The sequence below is a fragment of the Ceratina calcarata genome, unplaced genomic scaffold, assembly GCF_001652005.2.
Source record: "Ceratina calcarata isolate Rehan_Ccalc_2016 unplaced genomic scaffold, ASM165200v1 scaffold46, whole genome shotgun sequence".
NCBI lineage: Eukaryota > Metazoa > Arthropoda > Insecta > Hymenoptera > Apidae > Ceratina > Ceratina calcarata.
In genome coordinates this window covers 20,143-41,935 of record NW_017170028.1, presented here as the reverse complement: position 1 = coordinate 41,935, position 21,793 = coordinate 20,143, and the positions used below count along the sequence as shown (strand labels likewise).

Below are 21,793 nucleotides of genomic sequence, written 5' to 3'. Positions count from 1 at the left end.
ACCAACAATTGTCTACTATAATCGCAAGATTGAACATTTAATAAATCTATCATTTTACAAGACGCTATTTTTCTATTTTATTCTCCTATACTTTTGGTTAATTGTGCACAAACTTGTAAACAGGAATGGATATTCCAGAGTTGCCGATTTATACGCGAGATCCTGACCGCGGAATTAATTCGCGCATTACAGCTCGTTAACGGACCAATCGGTGGACACGTATTTACGCGGTAGTGGAAACATCGAGCAAAACTCGTTACACCGGGCGAGTTGACTGCGGTCTCTGTCGATTTGCAATTCAGCGGGGTTAAAAACGTGAATTAAATACATCCACACCGACGTCTAGTCATTACGATTAATGTAAGATAACGATCGTTTCCATAAAATGAAATTATTATTACTTTTAGCTAAAAGATCTTCGAACGTAATACATAAAAAATGAAGACGTGAAAAGCGTGCAATGAAACAGATGAATGTTTGAATTTTTTAATATTGAACATAAATAAAAAATTCTTTACCTGGGGCAGCAGTAATTGTAAGATTGCGTTTCGACCATTCCCAAATAATTGAGCCTGATACAAGATAAGCTGACACCAATAAAGTAACCATTGATTAATTCTAAACGAGGATTACAATATAGCGAGACTTGAGGTAGAAAAACCGTCCAGTCTATTATATATTTCAGCCGAAACGAGTTCCGCGGTTTCGTTGCTAATCTGTATGCGCATCGACTGTGTGCATACAAATTGCACGTATGCAAATGGTAACGCGATATAGTTGGTGGTGCGAACACGGCGACATTGAAGTGTATCGAGACTGGGCCGAGTGTCGATGTATGTACCTGTCGCGAGTACGACATGTGCTACACGTGTGTACACATCACACTTGTGCTCTATGAAACCCCCTAGAGCGTCTATTAAGGACGCATTCAGCCGTCCGAAATTGTCTTATCCTAATCACCATCCAATTTCCTGATTCCCAATTCGAAGATCCACTAAACAAACCTGTTCGTGCGAACATTTCCTTTTTCTAAACCCGGTTTGTAAAGAATTCTTTGTACAGAACATGTAATGTTCGGCTTTCATTTGATTTTGAAGCCCCGGCTTTGCGCAACAGAGAACGTAAAGAGAAAGACGTAGCTCGAAAACGGGAAACAGCGTGTATGTACCATGTATCCTATGAAATTGCGAGCAAGTACACGGGAGGTGTATAGAAAGGAGAATGCTCCTTTAGTGTACGCGCGCATCATACTCAAACCGGTTTATCCTGTTCATAAGATTTTACACAGTAGAAACACGTGTCGCAATAATTTGAGACGAATTTAAAGAATTTTACTTCTTTATCTACTTGGCACGAGCTTTTTCGGAGCTGACAATAAGTTTCGAGGCGGACCCGTCGTTAAACAACATCCCGCGGGTTTTTTACGGCCCTCTCTTGAAACTTTCTGCGCAAAGTGGATACGCAGTTATTTTTGGCGACTAATCAATTTACCACAACACGTTTCTGTTTGCTGGCAGATCTAAATTGTACAATAATCGTTCGAGTTTAATAACGTCTGTTTCGAAACGTTACTATGATTCGCAGGACGCGCGCTATTAATTATATAGCAAATCCGAAAATAGAACCTTTTAAGAATTGTATATGGTGTCTTGTTTAATCGTCGACTGCGCTCAGAGCTTTCGAAACCTATCGTTCTCGAATTCTGGACGATTCGCGAGGTCCTCGATTCGGACATACCTCGTCGTTAAATATCTTTCTACATTGTTTCGACGGTAACATTATTTATAGCTATCAAAATATCCCGCGCAAAGCCGGATGCGCCCGATGACGATGGCTCAGGATGACCCAAATAATTTAGTGCCTCCGATAACCTCGATTCAGAAGCTTGAAAATAGCATAGTTAACCCATCCCCTCCGTATCGATGTAAATGCATTGTTTGTTCGGTAATTTAATAGATACTATTGTTTAATAGCCTCTGTCTGGCGTTTGTTAATATCGTCCAGCATAAAGTAACGTTACAAAGAAAGATGCCCCTTTATGTCATTACAGTTCAAAGTTTCCCTTTGAAGAATCTTAAATGTTTATTCGAAAAACAAAACTACAGAATCAGAAAAATAAGCCACTAAACATTTAACTAAAACCGATTGCTAGAATTTTGCTTTACCAAGATTTCTACGCTTGGACAGAGACCAATCCGGAAGACGGACATGAGCATAATGGCTCGATTCTTGATCAAGGAAAACTGCACGGGATTCAAGCTTGCGAAAATCAAGTTCAAAGGAAGCATTTCGCAAACTGCTCGTCAGTGAGAAACGCGGCGGCGGCACCGGCTCGAGACGTCCTGGGGAAATGTCGGCAAATTCGTGTAAACACGTCGCGGTCGATCAGAGCGGACCTCGCATCAAGAGATTGAAGTCTGTGTACGTTCACCTACGTAGGAATCGGCGGGTGGCACCAGCCTCGAATAAAATGTCAAAATGCGCTGCCATCCATCGCGCGAGTAAGCTAAAAACAGGATACACCGGGATCGTGGAGATATATCGGCCGGAAACGGCGATCGACTTCCGATAGAATATTTCTTCTTCATTACGGATGAAAAAAATTATTTACGACAGAAGTTAAAGCATTGAGGAATTGCCGTCGAAACTTGTTTCATCGAAACTATACGTATATTTCATGTGGATGGAAATAGATCGGGTAGGAAAGCTCTTTAAGACTCGCTTCAACGAGAGATAGTGGAAGTCAGAAGATGAAAACAAACTTGCAATTAGACAGTAGTTGAAAATATATTTTCGAAGTCTGATACAGTGAAAAGTTTCGAGTTTACAAGTACTTCTACGCAATTCGTCTCTTTATAGAAAGAGAAATCATACACGCGCACCCGAAATCATGCAGATGCTATAAGCACGAAGCAGTTTGCTCTCGTACAAACGTAAAAGGCCACTTTTCCCTCGAAATGGATTCAAAGTACGCCTTATTCCGATTCAAGGGGTTGTCACTTTTCGTGCGTCATCCCTAGCGACAACTTCCATTATGAAAATTCTGCTCCCTCGCCTCCCTGCCGCGGAAAACTTTCAGCCACAGCTTCGGTGCCCACAAGTCCCTCGGAACTCGTCCGTTGCTTAAAGACCCACGACGATCCCGGATAAAAGTGGGCGAGGGTGAATTTGGAAAGTGACGCGATTAATTATGCCGCTCGAGCGGGCTTGACGGACGGACAGTGTGATTCGATTTGTTTGCACCAAACCGAGCGCGCGAAACAACGATCGTGTGGTTACATCGCGATGAATTTATTCATTGCGTGCCTTCTTCGGTCGGGTTATCAGACAATGGACGAGAAATTCGTCTGGTTCAACGATGGGAGATTGTGCAGTTAGATTGAGAAGTGCACGCGAAATCCTACCGCTAACGGGGTCTTGGGTTGGAAACTAGGTGCTCAGTTGAAAATTCTCTGAACTACCTAGCGAAATAGTAACGATTTTCACGTCGAAAATGATTATTCTCTTCCAGAATCCAAAAATCCTTGTTTTTATAAAATCTCGAGATTATGATAATTAGACCGAGGATTTCAAGCACTTATAAGAAAATTCAATATGCAGAAAATATGACAACCGCATTTAACAATATATCGTAAACATGTTTTGTTCTTGACTAAATAACATTTTTCGTGATGAAAAACGACCGAATCCACATGGATTACGTAACAACTTGCCACATGGTGCAATATTATATCCTGGGTCTTTGGCTACGATAAAGGACTAATACTTCGGTAATGAATGATCCACGAATATAATTCACTCATATTCCAACGTATTACAAAAGTAAACGTTTATTATAATTTTAAGCAGCGCCGGACACGTGCCACGTAACTCGTGCTGCGAGGAACTGTATCTAAAGTCCAGAGGTAAGAGTTACACGTCCTCACCGGCGATTTTGAAATATTGATCTTAGACCGCGTTATTTCATTAGCTGAAGCTGCCAATAAATAATCCCAGCTACGATGACAAATGGTGGAGGAGGATCTAATATATGATGATATTGCCGAGAAAAAGATCCCTCTAGTTCTTCTTTTTTGTTCCGAACAGAAGTTCGATTCTTTCCCGAAGTGGTCTAGACAGACCATCTCTATGATAAACTTGATTGTAAATATGAGTATTGAACGCGCACTGTGCACAAACGTTGCTTCTTTGTGCTTAAGAACAAGAGCCACTTCGCTAGGAATATTTATACCGAATGGTATCCCAGCTTGAATGCCGATGTTCAACGGAGTCTGTGCAGCATTATCGACTGGCTATGCAAAAATTAGCCGCCTTTAAGGTCGATTATTCATGAAATCATCGAACGATCCGGACTCCCTTTCGTCGTATTGAATGAAGACTCGAGTGTCTCTTTCAAGCTATGATCCTTCCATCCGCGATTCTTTGTGGCAATGCTTACAACAGTGACTTGTTAGATCGAAGTTCTCGAATAAGAAAGCACTGTGCGTTTCATCAAAGACTATATCTTCGATCTACTTCTCGCCCTCCCGGCTAACGAACCCGTCCGCTCATAAATATGTATGCGCAATGAGAGAAAAACATGTGGCGATACGAAGTTTCATTCCGTTGTGGCAACAAACCACAAACGTCTAGATAAATTCATCGTAAAAAAATAGTACAGTTTTTCAGTTCGAACCGACGCCGGGGACAACGAATAAATCGCGTGCCAGAGGGGAGCGGAAAAAGCATCGCAAACAGTCAAACAATTCATTGTGGAAAAATGATGTCGTGGATCTAATGATACGAGGATTAAAGAATATGTGGTGGACGGATATCCGATTTATCGAGAGGTCGGCCGCTTTACGAGCTGGCCGCTTAAATCTGTTTAATCCGCGTTCACTGCCGCGCCGTTTTAAATCTGGACGCGTTTGTAAACGCTGGGCTCGATTATAAATCACAATCGCAGGGTAATATAACTCGCGTCGTAGCACAGTTAATATTTTCAATTGGGTTCTCGATACGACGGTATCGGGTGTGGAAAATCTTTCTCACTCCCGCCGTGTTTCAACGCGGTTGATTCTAAATGAAATAGGGATCACCTTGGCCCTGGTATTGAAATTTATACTCGATTTCCTTTAACGTGATTTTCCTTTTTAACTATACGGAAGTTTCGTGAAACCGATGTCGATAACACAAGCTGCGTTCTTTTGTTATTTATCATCAACTAATGCACAGCTTGAAAAGTTCGTGGCGGTCAGGACTTTGACGAAAGCCCTGCGCTGTTGTACGTTCGAAATTAATTAAAGTTATTCGAAACCTCCGGGTCGTCAACTCTCAGCTCGTAACAGCTCAATCATGAGGTTCAAAGTGTTTTTCCTCGAACTTCCGTTTCTGGGACGGACAGGTGCGAAAGAGAAGCGAAAGAAAAACACGCGACACGGAAATTTGAGAGCTATCCTTAAAATTTAATCGACTTGCGTCTAATGACAAGAAAACTTTCGGCCTTCCGTGGTACGGAAAAAAATTTTAATCGCGATGTACGATCGATCAGTTTGAACAGTAAATCAGATGAATGTTATCAAGGGTGAAACGCGATTACGAAATACGTTGCGAAAGCACACGCACTTTCCTACGCAACCTCGCGCCGTTTCTGTTGCAACCAAACAGTAGTGCCCCTGAAACTGCCCTTGTTCTTCCCAAAGGATATTTGCTCCTTTTGTGCTACAATACGGATCATGGGTTTCGTACAGTGCCTTTCAAAATTCAAAAGAATTAATTGGATATACCGAATAGACAGGCGCTACGTAATCATGAATTCTTTTTAACCGCGCTGTGTGTATCGAATGGAACAGGTAATGCTCGCGGGTCAAGAGGGTAGTTTTCATCGTTCCGTCGTCTCTCGTATACCCTCCAATCCCCGAATTACAATTCCGCTTAACTTCCTGCCCCGCGTGATCCGATTTGCCTCTAACCACTTTTCTAAAGTTGCCCATTTGATCGTACCGTACTTTTGATTGCATTGCGGAAAATAGATAAGGATCGTATAGAACAGATCGGATCGTCGATCGGACGTGAGATCCATCGAGAGGAGCCGAACTTCACGATCGGGATTCAAAATAAATAGTGATTCAAGAAACTTCCGTATGGCTCGAATGTTAAACCATGAATCGGCGATGTAACAGTGGATGTAAATAAAGCGACCTTGACTTTCTGGCATTTCCGGGCAGCGATGAATCTTGATTGCTTTCTGAGTGCCTCCAGAGCTTTCCTCACCGCTTTCCACAGGATTCGTTCCAACCGACTCCACCACGGTATCACGACAACTACTATTTCACACTGCAGTTTTCACGTGATCAACGCGAGAGGAATCACTGTTCGACGTCGACGGTTTAAGTCGCGCGACGCCCAGATCTTCACCAGGGGTACCGGCACCCAAACCTTTCAAAAAACGGGGAACCACCGGGAAACACGTGACTGAGACGCGTAACACCCGGGTACCAGCAGTTAAAATGCATTTGCGAGACGATCCGCGTCCGATCCCAGCCGGGAGATTAATAAGAAACGAAAGAACGATCACCGTCACGAGACCCGGTCGAGCTGGACGAGAGCCCTAACAGAATGAATCGTTTGCGACGCGGTCTGGGCGGTGACTGAGCGGACCGAGGAGTCTCGACGCACGGCATCTCTCCCACCCTACGTTTTCTATCTCTCTCCCTCTTTCTCTCACCCACATCCTGTGCAAGCCTGACAGGGTACCACTTTTCGGTTTCGGTCGCTCCGCGTTGTCCACCTCCGACCTTGTCGCGTAACATCTACAACGTTGTTTAATGTGTACCCTCTCGCGTCGGTCGAACCTCGGCGAGAATCCTACGTATTTTCGAGAGTCTCGTCAACATGACAATTATAATTAGACTGCGAAACATTCATGATGACAGTTCAAATTTTATACAGAAATTTGTTTCATCATTTGAATATTGTAATACATACTCTGCTTTTTGTATTCTCCGTACTTTCATGTCACGCGCGGTCCATATACTTTTTATGGACACTCAATTTTTCTATAGCCGCATAAAGTCTGTAGACTAATTATGATACTGTGTCGAAAATATTACTCAGTTTAACGAAGATTTTCGTCAGGCTATCGAAAACAAAGAACGAGTTAACCATAGCACTATGATTTCATGGACTTTCTTAATAGATTAACAGGTCGAGAAGCAAGCAAGACTCGTGATAAGGATAATAAACGATGTTACCCTTTCGATGTGGAGCCCCGCGCCGCGTCGTTTAGACGACGTATACGATAGTTTCGCGTTTTATTTCGACGTTATATGCTTCATTGCTCACGTCTGCGTTTTTTTATGACGCTATATTACCGATGTTTCGCGGTGGTTAACGACCCTCAAGGTATTCCCTGAGCGTTACCGTCCGGGTGAATTGCATTCGGAGAACGGACGTGTATAAATGTTTGGAATCCTGGACAATTAAGAGACGCGTCGCTTTTACCTCTTTCCGTTAAAAATTGTATAATGAGAAGCCTTCGGATATGCATTTGTGAGAAGAGCACAGAATCACCCGACTCAGCTCGTTCTCCTTCAACGGCTCGTTATTGGCATTGTTCTCCATCGAACGGATACAATTCCTTGATGCAAGCACGTACTTGCTGCAAGGATTTCCAGATGCCCGAAAATTTGTGCAACCGCTCGCTGAGATGAACGATTCAGGCGGCGATAATAGGAAACGACACGAGGAATCGATTCAATTTACCAGCTAGTAAATACACCTCCCAATTACCCTCCGCTCGATCGAGAGATAATCTCGCGCTCAAACGTACCTCGAAACAATTACGACTAAAGAAGCGAACTGTTAATCTCATCCGGCATCCATCCAGTTCCCGAGCGAAATACTAATCGACGGTATTTAGCTACCGGCTCTCTGTTTGCCGTATTTCGTTCCACGGTATGAGAATCGTCTCGGCGGAAATTCATACTTCGCTCGGAATGGAAGGTAAACCAATTAAGTGCCCGTCGAGAGAAACATTATTTAAATTATTATTCATACCACTCGTGCTCCCGATAAAATGTTTCATACTACTTTCGCGCAAACAACGTCCAGCTGTGTACGTCGTCCGGGACTTATTATAAGAGCCTGTATATACATATAATATATTTGTTTTCGGAAAAGGATCTCTGTTTATCAAGGATGAAAGTTTTAAGTGGAAAAATTGCATCGGACTTCTATGAACCGCACTTTCAAAGCGTCGAATTTTATATTCTTTAATCAAATTATGCAAATCCTCGAACGCTTTCCGATCGTATACCTTTTCATAAACGACAACCCGTTTTTCTAGTCCCGCGGTCGGAGACCATCTCGCGCCCGGTCGGGTTCGCCTTTAATTTAATCAGTCCGATACCGACGAGACCTATAAATTATGCGCATGCATATTAAAGCAAACTGATTTTTAAGACCGTTCCCCGGTTTCTTTGCGCAGCTACTAATTCTTTTAGCAGAAATGGAAATTCGCCCGACACGATTCTGTCCCCTGAGGAATACGTAGTTTTCTGCCTCGTTCAAACTGAACTCCGATTAGTTAATTCAACTTCATCGACGGATCGGTTATGGACGTCGCCGTTAAGCGTCGAGACGCACCTAATCGCTCATCTTTCTAACACCTCGCAATAACAATCATTTTTGTATCAATAACGTCAACAGAGAGGTTAACTTATTATATGATGTATAAAAAGAAAAGTAATAAAAATTGCTATCAGCTTCTTTCATATTTCTTTCATACCTAAAACAAATTAATTCCTGAAGTCCAATATAATAAAAATTATTCAGTTTTTGACGAGTATTTATAGACTTCACTCTATGTATCTGTTATTGATTTTGTCCATATTCCATCAAACTGGAGATAGTATTTCTTATGTATTGACAAAATTAATATCTAATATCATGTTGCTAAGAATTTAAGAATACCGCGAAAGGTTAAGGGTATTAAACGCTGACTACTACAATGGAATATAACAATTTGTTGAAATATAAAAGATTCGTTTGCTTGTTAAAAGATGATTAACCAAGTTGTAAATTGGCTTTTATTGCTTTTTAACACCAGAACTAACAAAAACCTGACAAAATGTACTGATTTCGAATGGAAAGTTGCATGATGCTCGCGAGAATTCGAAAACGGAGACATATTAATATTGTAATAAAAAGATCAATTAAGAAGCAATAAATACCTTGATTGTGTTGTTCTGGCATTAAGGTATCGAACGATGAACAATTCTTCTAATACATCACGATTAAACTTTAACTCATTAACATTCACCTCACAGAAATCATTTTGAACTGTCATCAACCTAATTTCAATTTCAACTTGAAGGTAACAGCTGGTAACAGACTGCACTAGTGACATCTGTTCGTTCCTTAACAGCCGGCTATTTGAAATAAAAAATTGTCAGATTCGAAATAAATTTTTATAGTATCACACGTAATTATTTGATATAACGTTTAAGAGTACACGTCGATTCTATTAGCTTTTCAAGACGAGCATTAATACCAAATGGCATTAGGTATCAGCAATGGTAAGTGGATTTAAGTTGAGGTTAAAGTATGGTTGTTTTGTTGGAATCAAAAGATTATGCTATTTTATAAAAGTTCCAGTCAAAAAGCAATGTCCTTACATGGAGAGATGTTATCGGAAAAATCCGATTCATTTCAACGAGATGTTACACCCACACCGTGAGTGTCATATACATATTATTTTCTAACAGCTTATTTGTATTATGTAAAATGAATGTGTAATCCGTTTCAGTGGAAAAAATTGTTTTAAATCAATTGGAAGGTGAAATACATTTACCTGAAAACCTTGAGTTTGAATGCTCTGATCGGTCTCTGTTGATCGACCAGCTGAAGATCTTGCAAATGGTGTTGAGAAAAGAAAGAAATAAAGGTGGTAGTAGTTCTTCAGCCAGAGAACTGAACTCCAAAGTCAGCAACATGAATGCCACAGGGAATAATCAAAATTTCAAAGACAAAGTAGAGAAACACAAGCAAGCGACAATTCAGAAAAGGGAGGAAAAATTAAAGACCATGGATCAAGAAGCAGAGGCACTTTTTAACTGTTCTAAGAGCAAAATTGCTAAAATGAAGTCAGAGGTGGATGATGTTAGAAGACTATTTGATGAAAGTATGGAGGAAGATTCTTGTCAAGACAGAAAGAGAGAAAGTGAAGGGTCCACTAGTCACAATGAAAGTGAGAGGAAGAAGTCGAAATCAAGTGACGTCAAATACAATGCAGAAGATAAATCTACTTGGAGTAGAAATGAAACTGTGAATTCTATTCAAAATTCTACTTCTTCAAAGAAGACATCGATAATTGAAGCTTTCGAATTGTGTAATTCTACGAAGTCTAGGAATGACATGAGAGACAAGGCGCTCAAGATGTTGAGGCATCAGGGTTTCGAAGTGTCTTTGGTCGAACCAGGAAACTTTGCTATGAAGCATGCTCTTTCTGCACCTTATCATCTGTTTTTCACAAGAATTCAGAAATCGAAAGAGACCTACGATCAAGATTATTCCATAACATTTCCTGAGATATTGGACATTAGTTTAGGAGAAATCGCCTGTAGCTTACATATTAATTTCATGGTAGACGTTGGATGGTTATGCTTGCAATATTTGTTGGCCGGGCAACGGACGGATATGTACATCTTGTATGGAGATAGAGTGGACGAAGAGAAATTGAGTTCGAACATCACAATGATACCTGTATCGATGCCAACAAAATTCGGTTGTCATCATTCTAAAATCATGATACTAAAATACAAGAATGATGGCATACGAGTCGTAATCTCCACCGCTAATCTGTACGCGGACGATTGGGAGAACAGGACCCAAGGGTTTGTCAAATATTTTTGTCTTTAACAATTTTATGTTTCCTTTAAATAATAATATAAAATAAGATAGAATAATGGTTTTGTTAATTAGACTCTGGATTTCGCCGCATCTCCCACCGTTAGCAGACTCTGCAAATCCTGGAGATGGGGAATCTCCGACAGGCTTTAAAAAGGATTTTGTACGTTACCTGAACAAATACAGGCAGCCAGCTATAACGGAAATGGTGTCTGCTGTCAGAAGAGCTGATTTCTCGGATATAAATGTGTTCTTTTTGGCCTCCGTACCTGGGAGACACACAGGCTTGGAATTAGATTGTTGGGGACATAAGAAATTAGGTTCCGTTCTCTCGAAACATGTTACACTTCCGCCAGACGCGCCGCGGTGGACATTAGTCGCTCAGAGTTCCAGTATCGGTAGCTTAGGCCCTAATTACGAAAGTTGGCTACAAAAAGAAATCACGTCCTCGATGTCGATGGAGTATCCAACAAGCTTAAAAAGTCAGCCGCATTTCCAGTTCATTTATCCGACTGTAATTAATTATAAACAAAGCTTCGACTGTCGAGCCGGATCCTGCTGTCTACCTTACGGTCTTCAAACGCATTCGAAGCAAGAATGGATACAGAAATACATGTGGTAAGTTCTCAGTTTTTATTGAATCTTCATGATCATGATTTCCAACCTCATAATCTTTTTAGCCAGTGGAAAGCTACGCGTACCGGAAGAAACAGAGCAATGCCACATATAAAATCTTACACGAGATTATCGCCAGATCTGAAGAGAATCCCTTGGTTCGTTCTAACCAGTGCGAACTTAAGTAAAGCCGCGTGGGGGACGGTCGGAAAGGACTCTCATTACATTATGAATTATGAAGCAGGCGTTGTATTTATTCCAAAATTCATTGTACGTATAAATAGCGTCACGTATGCACGCATATATGTATATTTATGTTTTACGAATAAGGACGTATATTTTGTTTGCAGATCAAAAAGTCAACATTCCCTATTCAGGAAGAGGAAGAGGTTCCGGTCTTTCCCATTCCATACGATCTACCTCTAACTCCGTACGAAAGCGGAGACAGACCATTTGTTACTGAATTTTTCTCTAGCTAATAATAATCGATCTGGGTTGAAAGAATTATATTCGCGATTATGTCCGTTTATATTTTTAAAATGTCATAAAGTGCAACGTACTGTGTATGTGATTTTTTTTTACAATAAATGTTAGTTTTTGACATGTATATTCCCGGAAGTATTTTGATTTATTCTTGTACTATTTAAAATCGGCACGTACGGTGGCCCTTCGGTACTTCCGGTAGACCAATAGAAACTTCAAGATGCCTCGAAATTCTCACGCGACGCGTGACTTATTTTTCTATTACATCGATTTCGTGGTCGGTTGCTCGCGAATCACGCGTTTTCCATAAAACATCAGCAAGAAAGCGTTTCCTGGCCAGCACCTTCCCGATGACTGTGTGTGTATGTGTGGCGTCGCTTCGTATCGTTCGCGCATGCCGCGCCTTCAAACAACGTTTAACGATCTTTTGCTTGTTCTTCTCCGTTGTAACAATTACACAAACCATGTACGTGTTTCGTAAAGTGAGCGAACAAACAAGATTAGCAACTCTTTATATTATTTAACGAAGATATGAAACAATTTTAAATAACTGTCCTTTAGATCACAAGAGTTCGGAAACGCATGGTGATACTTAAACCGCATATTCTATTTATGTCACTATTTAGTCAAGTATGAAAATGTTGTCATTATATAAAATTGTTATACTCTGCAATCTAAATAATTGGATCATAAAAAACAAATTTGCACAGTGCATACGATAGAAAAAGTTAATAAAAACTGGATTACAACTATTATTATTACGTTTATTGCAGTTTTAAATACTTTTTTGTTCCATTAGACTGGTTTTCCAGATAGTTTTTAAAGAAACTATGTTTGCAATCTATCACACTTCTGAATATTACGCAATATCCCTTTAAACGATCGATTTCCAATCGGATGTACGTTTTTTCTATCCAGGCAAAACGTCATCCTACCAAATAAGTCGAGAACGCATCAATATTTTCTTGTCCAATACCCCCACGGCGAAGATGAGGAAGTTAAAAAATCGTTCGCGGCCGGCTGGGCTGCATGCGGCGTCGTCGCCTTTCCCCCCGAAGCGGCTACGATCGGAGCTCGGTGCCGCTGGTTTTCCCATTAAGAAAGACAAGGATTTTTGACGTCAATGTCGGCGCGGCGAGGCTTCGCCTCCCACTAGGAACCGGGTTCATGGTTTGGGCGTCCTCGGCGCAGATGCGATATCTGGAAAGGGGCGTCCCGACGCCCGCTGTGGTAACGGCGACGGCGACGGCGACGACGTCAAGCGAACCCGGACTGCCCGTGTCGATCCGATCAGTCCGTGGGATGATGTCGCTACGAACGGATACCTCGTAGCCCTGCCGCCTCTTAAAAGAGCTGTACCGTGCCCGTGTCCCGTGTATATGCGTGCGCGGTGTTCTCGAGTGCATGTGCAGATGCGTGCTACTGCGGCCGCGGCGAACAGTCGGGCACAGAGACGCTATTTCCAGCTGACGGACCCTTTAGGTAGGTACGGGCTGATCGATCTGCAAGCTCGTCGGGAGCTTAAAGGTGCGGTCCCACTCGGTGAACGTTCGGTTCGTCAGGAGAACAGAGACTCATCCGCCCCTATCCGACAAGTTTCCTCTCAAAACAGTTCGTTACATCATCGAGCGTGCACGACGCAGCTTCTCTATTATTGATTTTCTACTCTTAGTTTGAGATTTGCAAAGCTCAATGAGTTTGAAATAATCAAGGCTCAGGCCAATTGATCTTTTGATCCGTGTTTCGCGATAATGAAACACCTGTCGCTCGAAAGAGCTGGTTTCGATTCGAGGAGGCAGGACGCAGTGTCGCATTGCGAATCGACGGTGTCGCAGTGTCCTGTCTGCCCGGTCCGATGGGCTGATTTTTTGGAAGAACGCGACACGGTCAGCAGGAACGTGCTCCGGTTAAGAATGGTGCAACCTCGCGCGAGAGGGAAAGTACGCATCGAAAGCGGCTTTCGCTGGAAATTTTTGATCGTCCAAATCGTGTTATAAAAAATCCCACGACTGAACGATTACGTCAGTGACAGAAAAATGTCGTTCCTCTAATCCGGTTGACCACCGTTCTATTTATTGTACCTGATCATCGATGATCGGGAGACACCGCATCGTTACTTATTTTCAATGTGTCGCTAATGACCGGCTGCCAGTTGGCAGGTGTACAATGTATGCGAAACCGCGGTATTTGCGTTGCCCATTAGCAGCAATTGATCATCGTTTTCCGAAACTTAGGCGATGATCATTCGTTTCCGACGTGATTCACGCGCGAGCTCAGCCACCGCCGATTTCCGCAATCAATGCAAAACAGATTCCACCTGCCTAACGTTGATGTTATCTCGCGCTTTGCGCTTTGACCACCGCGTTAAAAGCATCGGGCGTCTCAAGTGGAATTTTTCCAGCGTGCATGCGTGCCTGTGTGCGTTATATTAAAATGAAAAGCACGAATACAGACACTTTGTGTGAAAACGACGGGTTTTAACAATGTATGCCTCGCACACTCAAACGTTTTTCCTTCTCTCGTTTTCAGATTCGCAACGTTACCCGTGTAATAAAAGTGAACAGACGTTGTCTCTCGACGGACTCGAGTGCCGTCAGACGTGACCGAAAGCGTCTAAAAATGCGTCTGTCCGTCGTGCACCGTCATCGACTCTGCATCCAGGATCCTTTGTCATGCCAGTGAAGCAGCACGGCATTTCATCGGCGTGTAGCGAGCCAGGAAACATCAGCCTCGACGAGAAGATCGATAGAGTGGAGTTCCCGACGGTGGAGAAATTCCAAAGCCTGACAACTGTCCGAGGAACAGCCCTCCTCTCGTCGCCGGTTCAATTCAAGGCCGAACACAGGACGATCGCGTCAACATGATAACCTGCTGGGTGCTGGCCGGTGTGTTCGGTGCCGTTGTGTTGCTCTACGGTCTAATCGAGATCCACTACTTCCTGCGCATGTTCCTCACCGTGTTTCTGGCGCGTTTCTGCAAGAAGAAGGTCCACATCCTCGACGAGACCACTGTCTTCGGTATGTTGGTACTTTCAAAATGAAAAGCGACAATTCTAGTTACTCGGAACAGAAATTGTCGAGCCATCGAGCTCTGTGGTGTTTCGCATTTAATCGTTATCACGTGAACGTTGCTAAACAGCGCGGAGATTCCATGAAAATGCATATCACGTGCACCTGTCGCTACGTAAGACTAGAATCCTTACAATATCTACCGACTTATACCGGGAAACCTTGACCTAACGTGCGCGAATCGGTTGCCTGACCAGGTTTGCCCGTGTCGCAAATCCGCGCGGGTATTGATTGCACGGCACCGGGTGCCAAAACTGGACTGACGGTGACACAAACAATGCAGATCCCAGCTGTTTTGAATCGCGGTAACTTTATTCATGTCGCGGATCATCTCCTGATTCTTGTGTACTCGCGAGAAGACGAGATATCGTCGATTCCGTGAGGGACGACCAATTGAAAAGTACTTAGTATGCCTGAATATTCCAATGCGGACGGTAATCTTTTATTTATCAGTTTTCCTCGTTAGCAGATTTACTCAGCTGGTTTATCTTCTTCACAGTATTCTTAAGCGACAATTCTTTCGATGTCGGTCCGCGTTTAAGTTTTTTTTGAAGCCGCGTTAACGACCCGTGCCCACGAGTCGAAGGTGTGGCGCGCGGTTACGTTAACATTTTGGAAGACTGTACGTGGCCCCGATTCCTTCGCCTCCGATCGAAAACCGGAATAAATGATCGTTTCGTAACTGCTACGTCATGTAAACCCGAGACGCTTCTTCCATTGCGATGATCAAAGATGAAGGAGCCAATCCAAAGCGGAAATCATGCTTGTAAAAGTCTATCCGCGATCGACCTTCGGGAATTCTTGTTTATCCCTGTCTTGCATGGAATCCCCGATGACAGATGCGAGAAGCAACGTGTATACGTTATTTGCCTAATTTTATGCGCGTTCTTATGGTCGTCGCTGATATTTGTCTGGTTTCCAGGCATTTGCACCACCACGGACGTGGATACGTTGCTTTATCACATGAACAACGCGAGGTATCTTCGCGAACTTGATTTCGCCAGAGCGGATTTCTACGAAAGGACGAACCTATATCGGGAAATTTGTTCACAAGGGAAAGGAGTCGTCCAAGGCGCGGCGACCATCCGTTATCGCCGTTTCGTAAAACCTTTGTCTATCTACAAAATAACTTCGAAGGTATGCATACAGGCTGATAATAAAACTACATAATTAAATTCAGTCTGTTCACTGCTTGACGTAACAGATATATCAAGGAATCAATCCTCGTAAATATCGTTAAATAAAATCGGATTTTTTAAAATTGATTTTCTTCGTATTCCGATCGTCACAAGAGTTCTATGGAAATGATAATAACTTCAGTGTTCCATTATTAACACTCGCTCAACATCTCGGTAAATTGTTAACATCTCGGTAAACCGATAGGAACGGGAAGGAGACGGATTTGTTGACTCTTGCCAGTGTAAAATCGGTGAGGCAATTGTAGCCGGTGCGATGTATATATTTTCGCTTGTCCAATTGTTTCGCGGCTTGTACGGTTTCGTATGCACTCCGGTGGTCGTATGACGCATCGTATCGAAAATGTACTCCCGCTGACGGTTTTATCGCGGTGCACAAGCGGAATAACAACTATAAAAAAGAAAAAGGACTGATTCTCGCTTTTTCATTTCGAGGGGTCAGCCGTAAATGCCCCGCTCGTTAACTCGCCGTGCAATTCCGCGTTCGTACGATAATTTCGTGGAATTGTGTCCTCGCAGATAATATATTGGGATGAGAAGTCCGTGTTCATGGAGCATCGGTTCATCACACCCGGCGATGGGTTCGTCAGGGCCATCGCGATTTGCAGACAAAGGCTTTTGGACTGTAGCGCCGAGGCCGTGATCGGTTCTCTCATGGAACGCGGCGTCAAGCAGAATGGTAGCGTTGAGGCAGGTGTAACGCAGGTAAGTCAAGCATACTTCATTCTATTTTTGCACGAGCAAACAGAGCATTTTAAAGGGATATAATTGAAAACGCCGTACGAACTCCACTAGTTCTTAACAGACTGAATGATATGTGAATATCGCTTTTGATATTAATGCAAATCTGAAAAAGATCATTATGTACTGAATCTTTTTGCACAAGGAAGGAAAAAAGTTAAAAAAGATTAACACAATGTATGAGTTTGTACTCGTTTTTTTATTTCGTTGGTAAGTATTAATTAAGACCGTCAAGGGATGTTTAGACTGTATAAGAAGTTTGTATTTCGATCACATTGTTTTAAGCAACGACGAATGAGTCGCTCGGAGGTTTCTGAAAGTGAACGCAATTACAGATACCTCACGTAAGGCCGCAGATACCACCGGAGGTTGCCAGGTGGTTGGAGAGCAACGAGATCTCGTCGGCGCTTCTTCGTCAAAGCCCGTCGGAGTCGACGCGTTGCTGACAAAAGGAGGATGCGGCGTCCACGGCGAATGGCGTCGTCGATTCTACTTCCGTCTACGCAACTACGACTGTCTAAGGTCGATGACTTCGATCGCTAATCTCGCTTTAGATCGTGACATCCTTTCGTCGTCGTTTCTTGTCTCGAACGGGACATACGTGATAGCTTCGAATCAATTTATTGGGTGAACAATTTTAAGGGGGATATGTTAAGTTTGAAGCATTTATAAAACTGGAAGGACGACGAGGCGGTCGAGTCAAGGATTAAGGGTGAACGGTCGATCGCCCACGGTGCTCGAAAGTTGAATGTCCGCGTGCCTAGAAATTGATTCAATGTTACTCACTGCGTGTCTCGCAAGCGTAAACATACTTATTATTTATAAGGCACGGTTCGGGCTTTTTCATATGGACTCGATGGTTACGGATGTGAAATAGGGATCTAGAGTACAAACGCTAGATAGATACGTGAAAGACTATTTTACTAATGTAACAGTGTTCGCGTGGTTATCAGACGGATCTGGGAAACCTATTATTCGATACGTCGACGAATTCTAAGAATTTCGGAATGGCTAGTGAGAAGAACCTGCCGTGGAGCAAAGCGCCACGAGGTGACTGTCGACAGTTTACTCCAAAGAAGCTTCCGAAACTAGTGAGAATGGACTCGTGATTGTTGAATGTTCGCCGTTGAAAGTAATTGCGAGATGCAAGAGGCGTTATTTACATTTTTTATTATAGATTATATATATATTATATACATATATTTAAATTCTTTGGCGACTGGTCTCGGTAACCGTAATGTTTCTCACGGGAGGAAGTCGGACGAACTGTCTTCATCGATTTCGATTAACTTCGATAACACGTTGCACAATTTTTTTTTCATACGTATGGACATTCAAATGATAATGATTGAGCTCATCAATTATTGAAAGTACATTTTATTTACTAGTTCCTGTATTAAATACGAGTGGTGATTTTAAATCTGTTTTTTATCCTGATTACGTTTCTACCAAGGGGCTTCCGGCAATTATCAGTTGGAGATATGTATACGACGTAATTCGTGTGTGATCGATTTTTTTTAAACGCTATATGCTCGTTACCGATGCCACTCGCGTGGGATAATCCTTAATAACGTGTACTCCACTTGAATTTCCAAAGTAAATTGATAAATCGTAGTTTGGTCATATAAAAGTAGCCGACGACGTGGCTTAGCGAGTCTCGTACAGTTTAAAATAGCATTACGCACGTTAAGACGTTGTTCTATATCTTTAGATAGTAATAACGTCGCTCTTGTCGAAATAATACTATGTTGAAAACCATGTCGTTCGACGATACTGTCCAGGATGAGAAAATAAATGTCCTCTAGATTACCAACATTTATTTCGAATCGACTTATACCGGATCGTTTACTCGTTTTTTTTTTACAACCTGCAACAATCGTTCGATACTACAAATATAAAAACGTGACGATTTTTATTTAAATTTCACTGAATGACGTCGCGTCGCGCCTTTTAAGTTCACATTCTGCTTATGCATAACAGATTTTCTCATGATTTATGTCACCCAAATTATATTTTCAAATGCCTTACGTGCTGTCTTACCCTTCGATTAATGTGGAAAGAGAAGAACATCAATTGGACATTGTTCAATGTCGACCATTCCTAACTTCTTGATTCCAGACAAAAAGAAGTAAAATAAAATTACATGAGATTCATGTATTAATCTTTTGCAAACATTTTTAAACAGCCTACGCAAGCTGAATTTTTACGCCTGTTAGTAAAATATATGTTTTTTCATTTTCGTTGAATAAATTGAACATGATATTCAATCTTGTAATCTACAAGAATTTGATTGATACTCTTCTTGAATGAAAAAAATTGTTGAGCCACATTTCTTTGGGAGATTCTACTTTTTAGTTGTCGTTTCAATGCTATCTCATTAACTGAAGGTTGAATTGAACGCAACATCGATTAGAATACACGGCCTCTCGTCGACAACGATCTGTCTCCGTTACGCGTGCTACGTTCGAGTTAACATCTCATGTCTGCAATCATTGACATACGCTCGCGAATTTTTCACGGTAACAGACAACAGTCTATCCTTAAATTCTTAAGTCCATTTCGTTGCCATTGTAATTTTTTTATACCTATGTATGCCAGGCGCACTTGAAATAAGAACATAATATTAGATTTTTTAAAACGGTTGTATGATTCCTTGATACCTCGTATTTTACTAAGGTCGCGTTTAGGGATTCACGGACTACATAAATTGGATTAAATGACTTTTAATTCGTCACGTACTGGATTAATACGTATGATAATTTATTTGTGTCAAGAATAGAATTTCGTTGAGCAGTCGCGGCTCAACCACCGGAGTGCATAGTTCTCTACACGCGTTGATAGCACCGTTGGACGTCACAAGGAACCGGTTGCGTTACCGTTCAACTGGTAAGAAGCGACCTCGCTATTCAGTGTTTCACGGTAACTGCGCGCTCAGTCTTCTTCAGGCTGCGGCCTCCTGTACATCGGGCGCCTACTTATTCCCGCTCCCCGTATTCTTCATTCTGTAAACATAAAAATGGTGTGCGCCTGCCTCCTCACGATCCTCCTTGCGCTCTACATATTCTTCGACGTGAATTACTTTATCCGCATTATCTTCACGATCGGCACCGGCAGGCTGTTCCAGAAGAAGAAGAGGATTTTCAACACGACTACTATCTATGGTAACAATCACGTATTTAAAGCCTCTTCCCATATCTTCACATTTCTCTACTTATAATAGTCACAATCTTATTTATAAGTATAATCTTACACCATAATTTCATACAACACTGTGCTGGATTCTTTTTGGTCACGAATCTAAAGTCTTTATGGATTTAATCAGTGATCAAGATATCGATTGGCTTTTTTGACTTCGTCATTGATAAGATGTATTCCTTATGAAATTCAATATATAAAATGAACGGATTAGAATTTTACAAGCCAAGTGCGTGGAAAAATTTAAAGAGGTCAGCGCGCAAAAATGTTTGAACTGATTTCACGCGACGCGCTTGGGAAAAGAATTTTAAGTATTATTTGTATGTCGCTGCAACCGGAAGCACATGACCCTCTTACGCTTCGCACGGCATTTATGATTGGTCAGTGTAATCAGAATAAATGTTATGAGAGTGATAATTCGTTCTTTCAGGATTATGCACTACGCAAGACGTCGACTTGTTTTTAAAACACATGAACAATGCGAGGTATCTGCGAGATTTGGATTTCGCACGATTCCACTTTTACGACCGAACTGGAATTTACTCATGTATAGCGAAAAAAGGAGGCGGTGCAGTACAAGGCGCATCGTCGACTCGATATCGCCGTGCTCTTCCCATTTTTACGCTCTATAAAGTGACCACGAAGGTAACAAGCGAATTTTCTTGTATTTGTATAGTTCGCGTTTTAATAATCAGTCAACCTTTTCGCGAATTTTTTGTATTTGTCTACTTCGCGTTTTAATGGTCAGTCGACTTATTTGCGAATTTTCCTAGAAGCACTCGATAAAAACGAGGTGTTAAGATTGATTAGCATACGTCGCAGCGTAGTCATGTATACATATGCATAGTATATGTATGTTGCATATGTATAGGAACATAATTTCCTTATAAGTCTGTAGTCTGACGACTAATTATGCACGATCGACTTTGGGTTAATAACAAACTTTCTTTCTGCAGTTAATTTATTGGGAAGATAAACACTTTTACATGGAGCACGAGTTTATCACTTTGACGGATAATTTTGTTCGCGCGGTCGTGCTTAGTAGACAAACGATTACAAACTTGAAAGTCACTGCTGCAGAGATAATCGCCGAACTCGATCCAAATGCGAAGCTACCCGAAGTTCCTAAGGATTTGAAACATTGGCTCGATTCTATGGAAGAATCCTCGCAGAAGTATAAGAAACAGAATTGACTGCGATCTCATTTTTGTACTTAAATCATACGTTTTGTTCGATTTGCTGTGTTAGTAATTAAAGTCTTTTAAATACAATACTGTCGATGAGTGTTTCCTGTGCCGTCACATTAATAATGGACTTGATGTTAAGTTCGGTCAAATTTTACTTCCTGTATGAATATTTCCCTAAATGACTTTTAGTACGAATTAAAGCCAGAGTCATGCCTTTCCCATACTGTGCTCTACTTTAAAATTGTGCTATAAAAGAAAATTACATTATATTTAATATTCAGAGATTTATTTTAAATCATAATTAATTCAGTTTTGGAAGTTAATAAACGAATGGATAAATATTTTTATTTTGTTCCTTTATAACATCAATATCATCTTTTCTCAGTAAGGATGTATTGGCTATACAGTCAATCCCAAAANT

At 41.7% G+C, this 21,793-nt stretch overlaps 4 protein-coding genes across 9 annotated transcripts in view; 3 read left to right on the top strand and 1 right to left on the bottom strand.

Moving 5' to 3' along the window:
* Trpgamma (Transient receptor potential cation channel gamma) overlaps nt 1-6,617 on the bottom strand; it is a 68,945-nt gene extending 62,328 nt beyond the window's left edge. For all 5 annotated transcript variants that reach the window (XM_018028509.2, XM_018028511.2, XM_026815508.1 and 2 more), the window contains exon 1: nt 6,181-6,617. The gene's annotated coding sequence lies outside the window, so the exon portion shown is untranslated. The remainder of the gene's footprint in view (nt 1-6,180) is intronic.
* Nucleotides 6,618-9,387: 2,770 nt separating this feature from the next.
* gkt (tyrosyl-DNA phosphodiesterase glaikit) lies at nt 9,388-12,979 on the top strand. 2 transcript variants are annotated; one of them, XR_001916716.2, is made up of 7 exons: nt 9,388-9,557; nt 9,631-9,714; nt 9,788-10,874; nt 10,963-11,505; nt 11,568-11,772; nt 11,853-12,451; nt 12,904-12,979. XR_001916716.2 is itself a non-coding variant. In XM_018028512.2 (6 exons), exons 1-6 carry the CDS (start codon nt 9,536-9,538, stop codon nt 11,979-11,981), a joined length of 2,070 nt encoding a protein of 689 aa, XP_017884001.1. In that variant the 5' UTR covers nt 9,388-9,535; the 3' UTR covers nt 11,982-12,947. The 2 variants fall into 2 exon arrangements, 1 of the variants encoding a protein (XP_017884001.1); XM_018028512.2 differs by having other exon boundaries at nt 11,853-12,947.
* Nucleotides 12,980-14,823: 1,844 nt separating this feature from the next.
* On the top strand, nt 14,824-18,805 carry LOC108627326 (protein THEM6). Its single transcript, XM_026815520.1, has 4 exons — nt 14,824-15,002; nt 15,976-16,190; nt 16,769-16,954; nt 17,326-18,805. Exons 1-4 carry the CDS (start codon nt 14,846-14,848, stop codon nt 17,434-17,436), a joined length of 669 nt encoding a protein of 222 aa, XP_026671321.1. The 5' UTR covers nt 14,824-14,845; the 3' UTR covers nt 17,437-18,805.
* A 1,002-nt stretch (nt 18,806-19,807) lies between these two features.
* LOC108627323 (protein THEM6) lies at nt 19,808-21,458 on the top strand. Its single transcript, XM_018028507.2, has 3 exons — nt 19,808-20,151; nt 20,616-20,830; nt 21,142-21,458. The coding sequence occupies exons 1-3, from the start codon at nt 20,007-20,009 to the stop codon at nt 21,376-21,378; spliced, it is 597 nt and encodes a 198-aa protein (XP_017883996.1). The 5' UTR covers nt 19,808-20,006; the 3' UTR covers nt 21,379-21,458.
* Nucleotides 21,459-21,793: the final 335 nt, after the last annotated feature.

Coding starts and splice junctions, on each gene's coding strand:
- gkt (XM_018028512.2), top strand. CDS start 9,536: ATGGCATTAGGTATCAGCAATG. Junction 9,558..9,630: donor GGCATTAGGTATCAGCAATG/GTAAGTGGATTT, acceptor ATTTTATAAAAG/TTCCAGTCAAAAAGCAATGT. Junction 10,875..10,962: donor TGGGAGAACAGGACCCAAGG/GTTTGTCAAATA, acceptor TTTGTTAATTAG/ACTCTGGATTTCGCCGCATC.
- LOC108627323 (XM_018028507.2), top strand. CDS start 20,007: ATGGTGTGCGCCTGCCTCCTCACGATCCTCCTTGCGCTCTACATATTC. Junction 20,152..20,615: donor CAACACGACTACTATCTATG/GTAACAATCACG, acceptor TCGTTCTTTCAG/GATTATGCACTACGCAAGAC. Junction 20,831..21,141: donor TCTATAAAGTGACCACGAAG/GTAACAAGCGAA, acceptor TTCTTTCTGCAG/TTAATTTATTGGGAAGATAA.
- LOC108627326 (XM_026815520.1), top strand. CDS start 14,846: ATGATAACCTGCTGGGTGCTGGCCGGTGTGTTCGGTGCCGTTGTGTTG. Junction 15,003..15,975: donor CGACGAGACCACTGTCTTCG/GTATGTTGGTAC, acceptor TCTGGTTTCCAG/GCATTTGCACCACCACGGAC. Junction 16,191..16,768: donor TCTACAAAATAACTTCGAAG/GTATGCATACAG, acceptor GTGTCCTCGCAG/ATAATATATTGGGATGAGAA.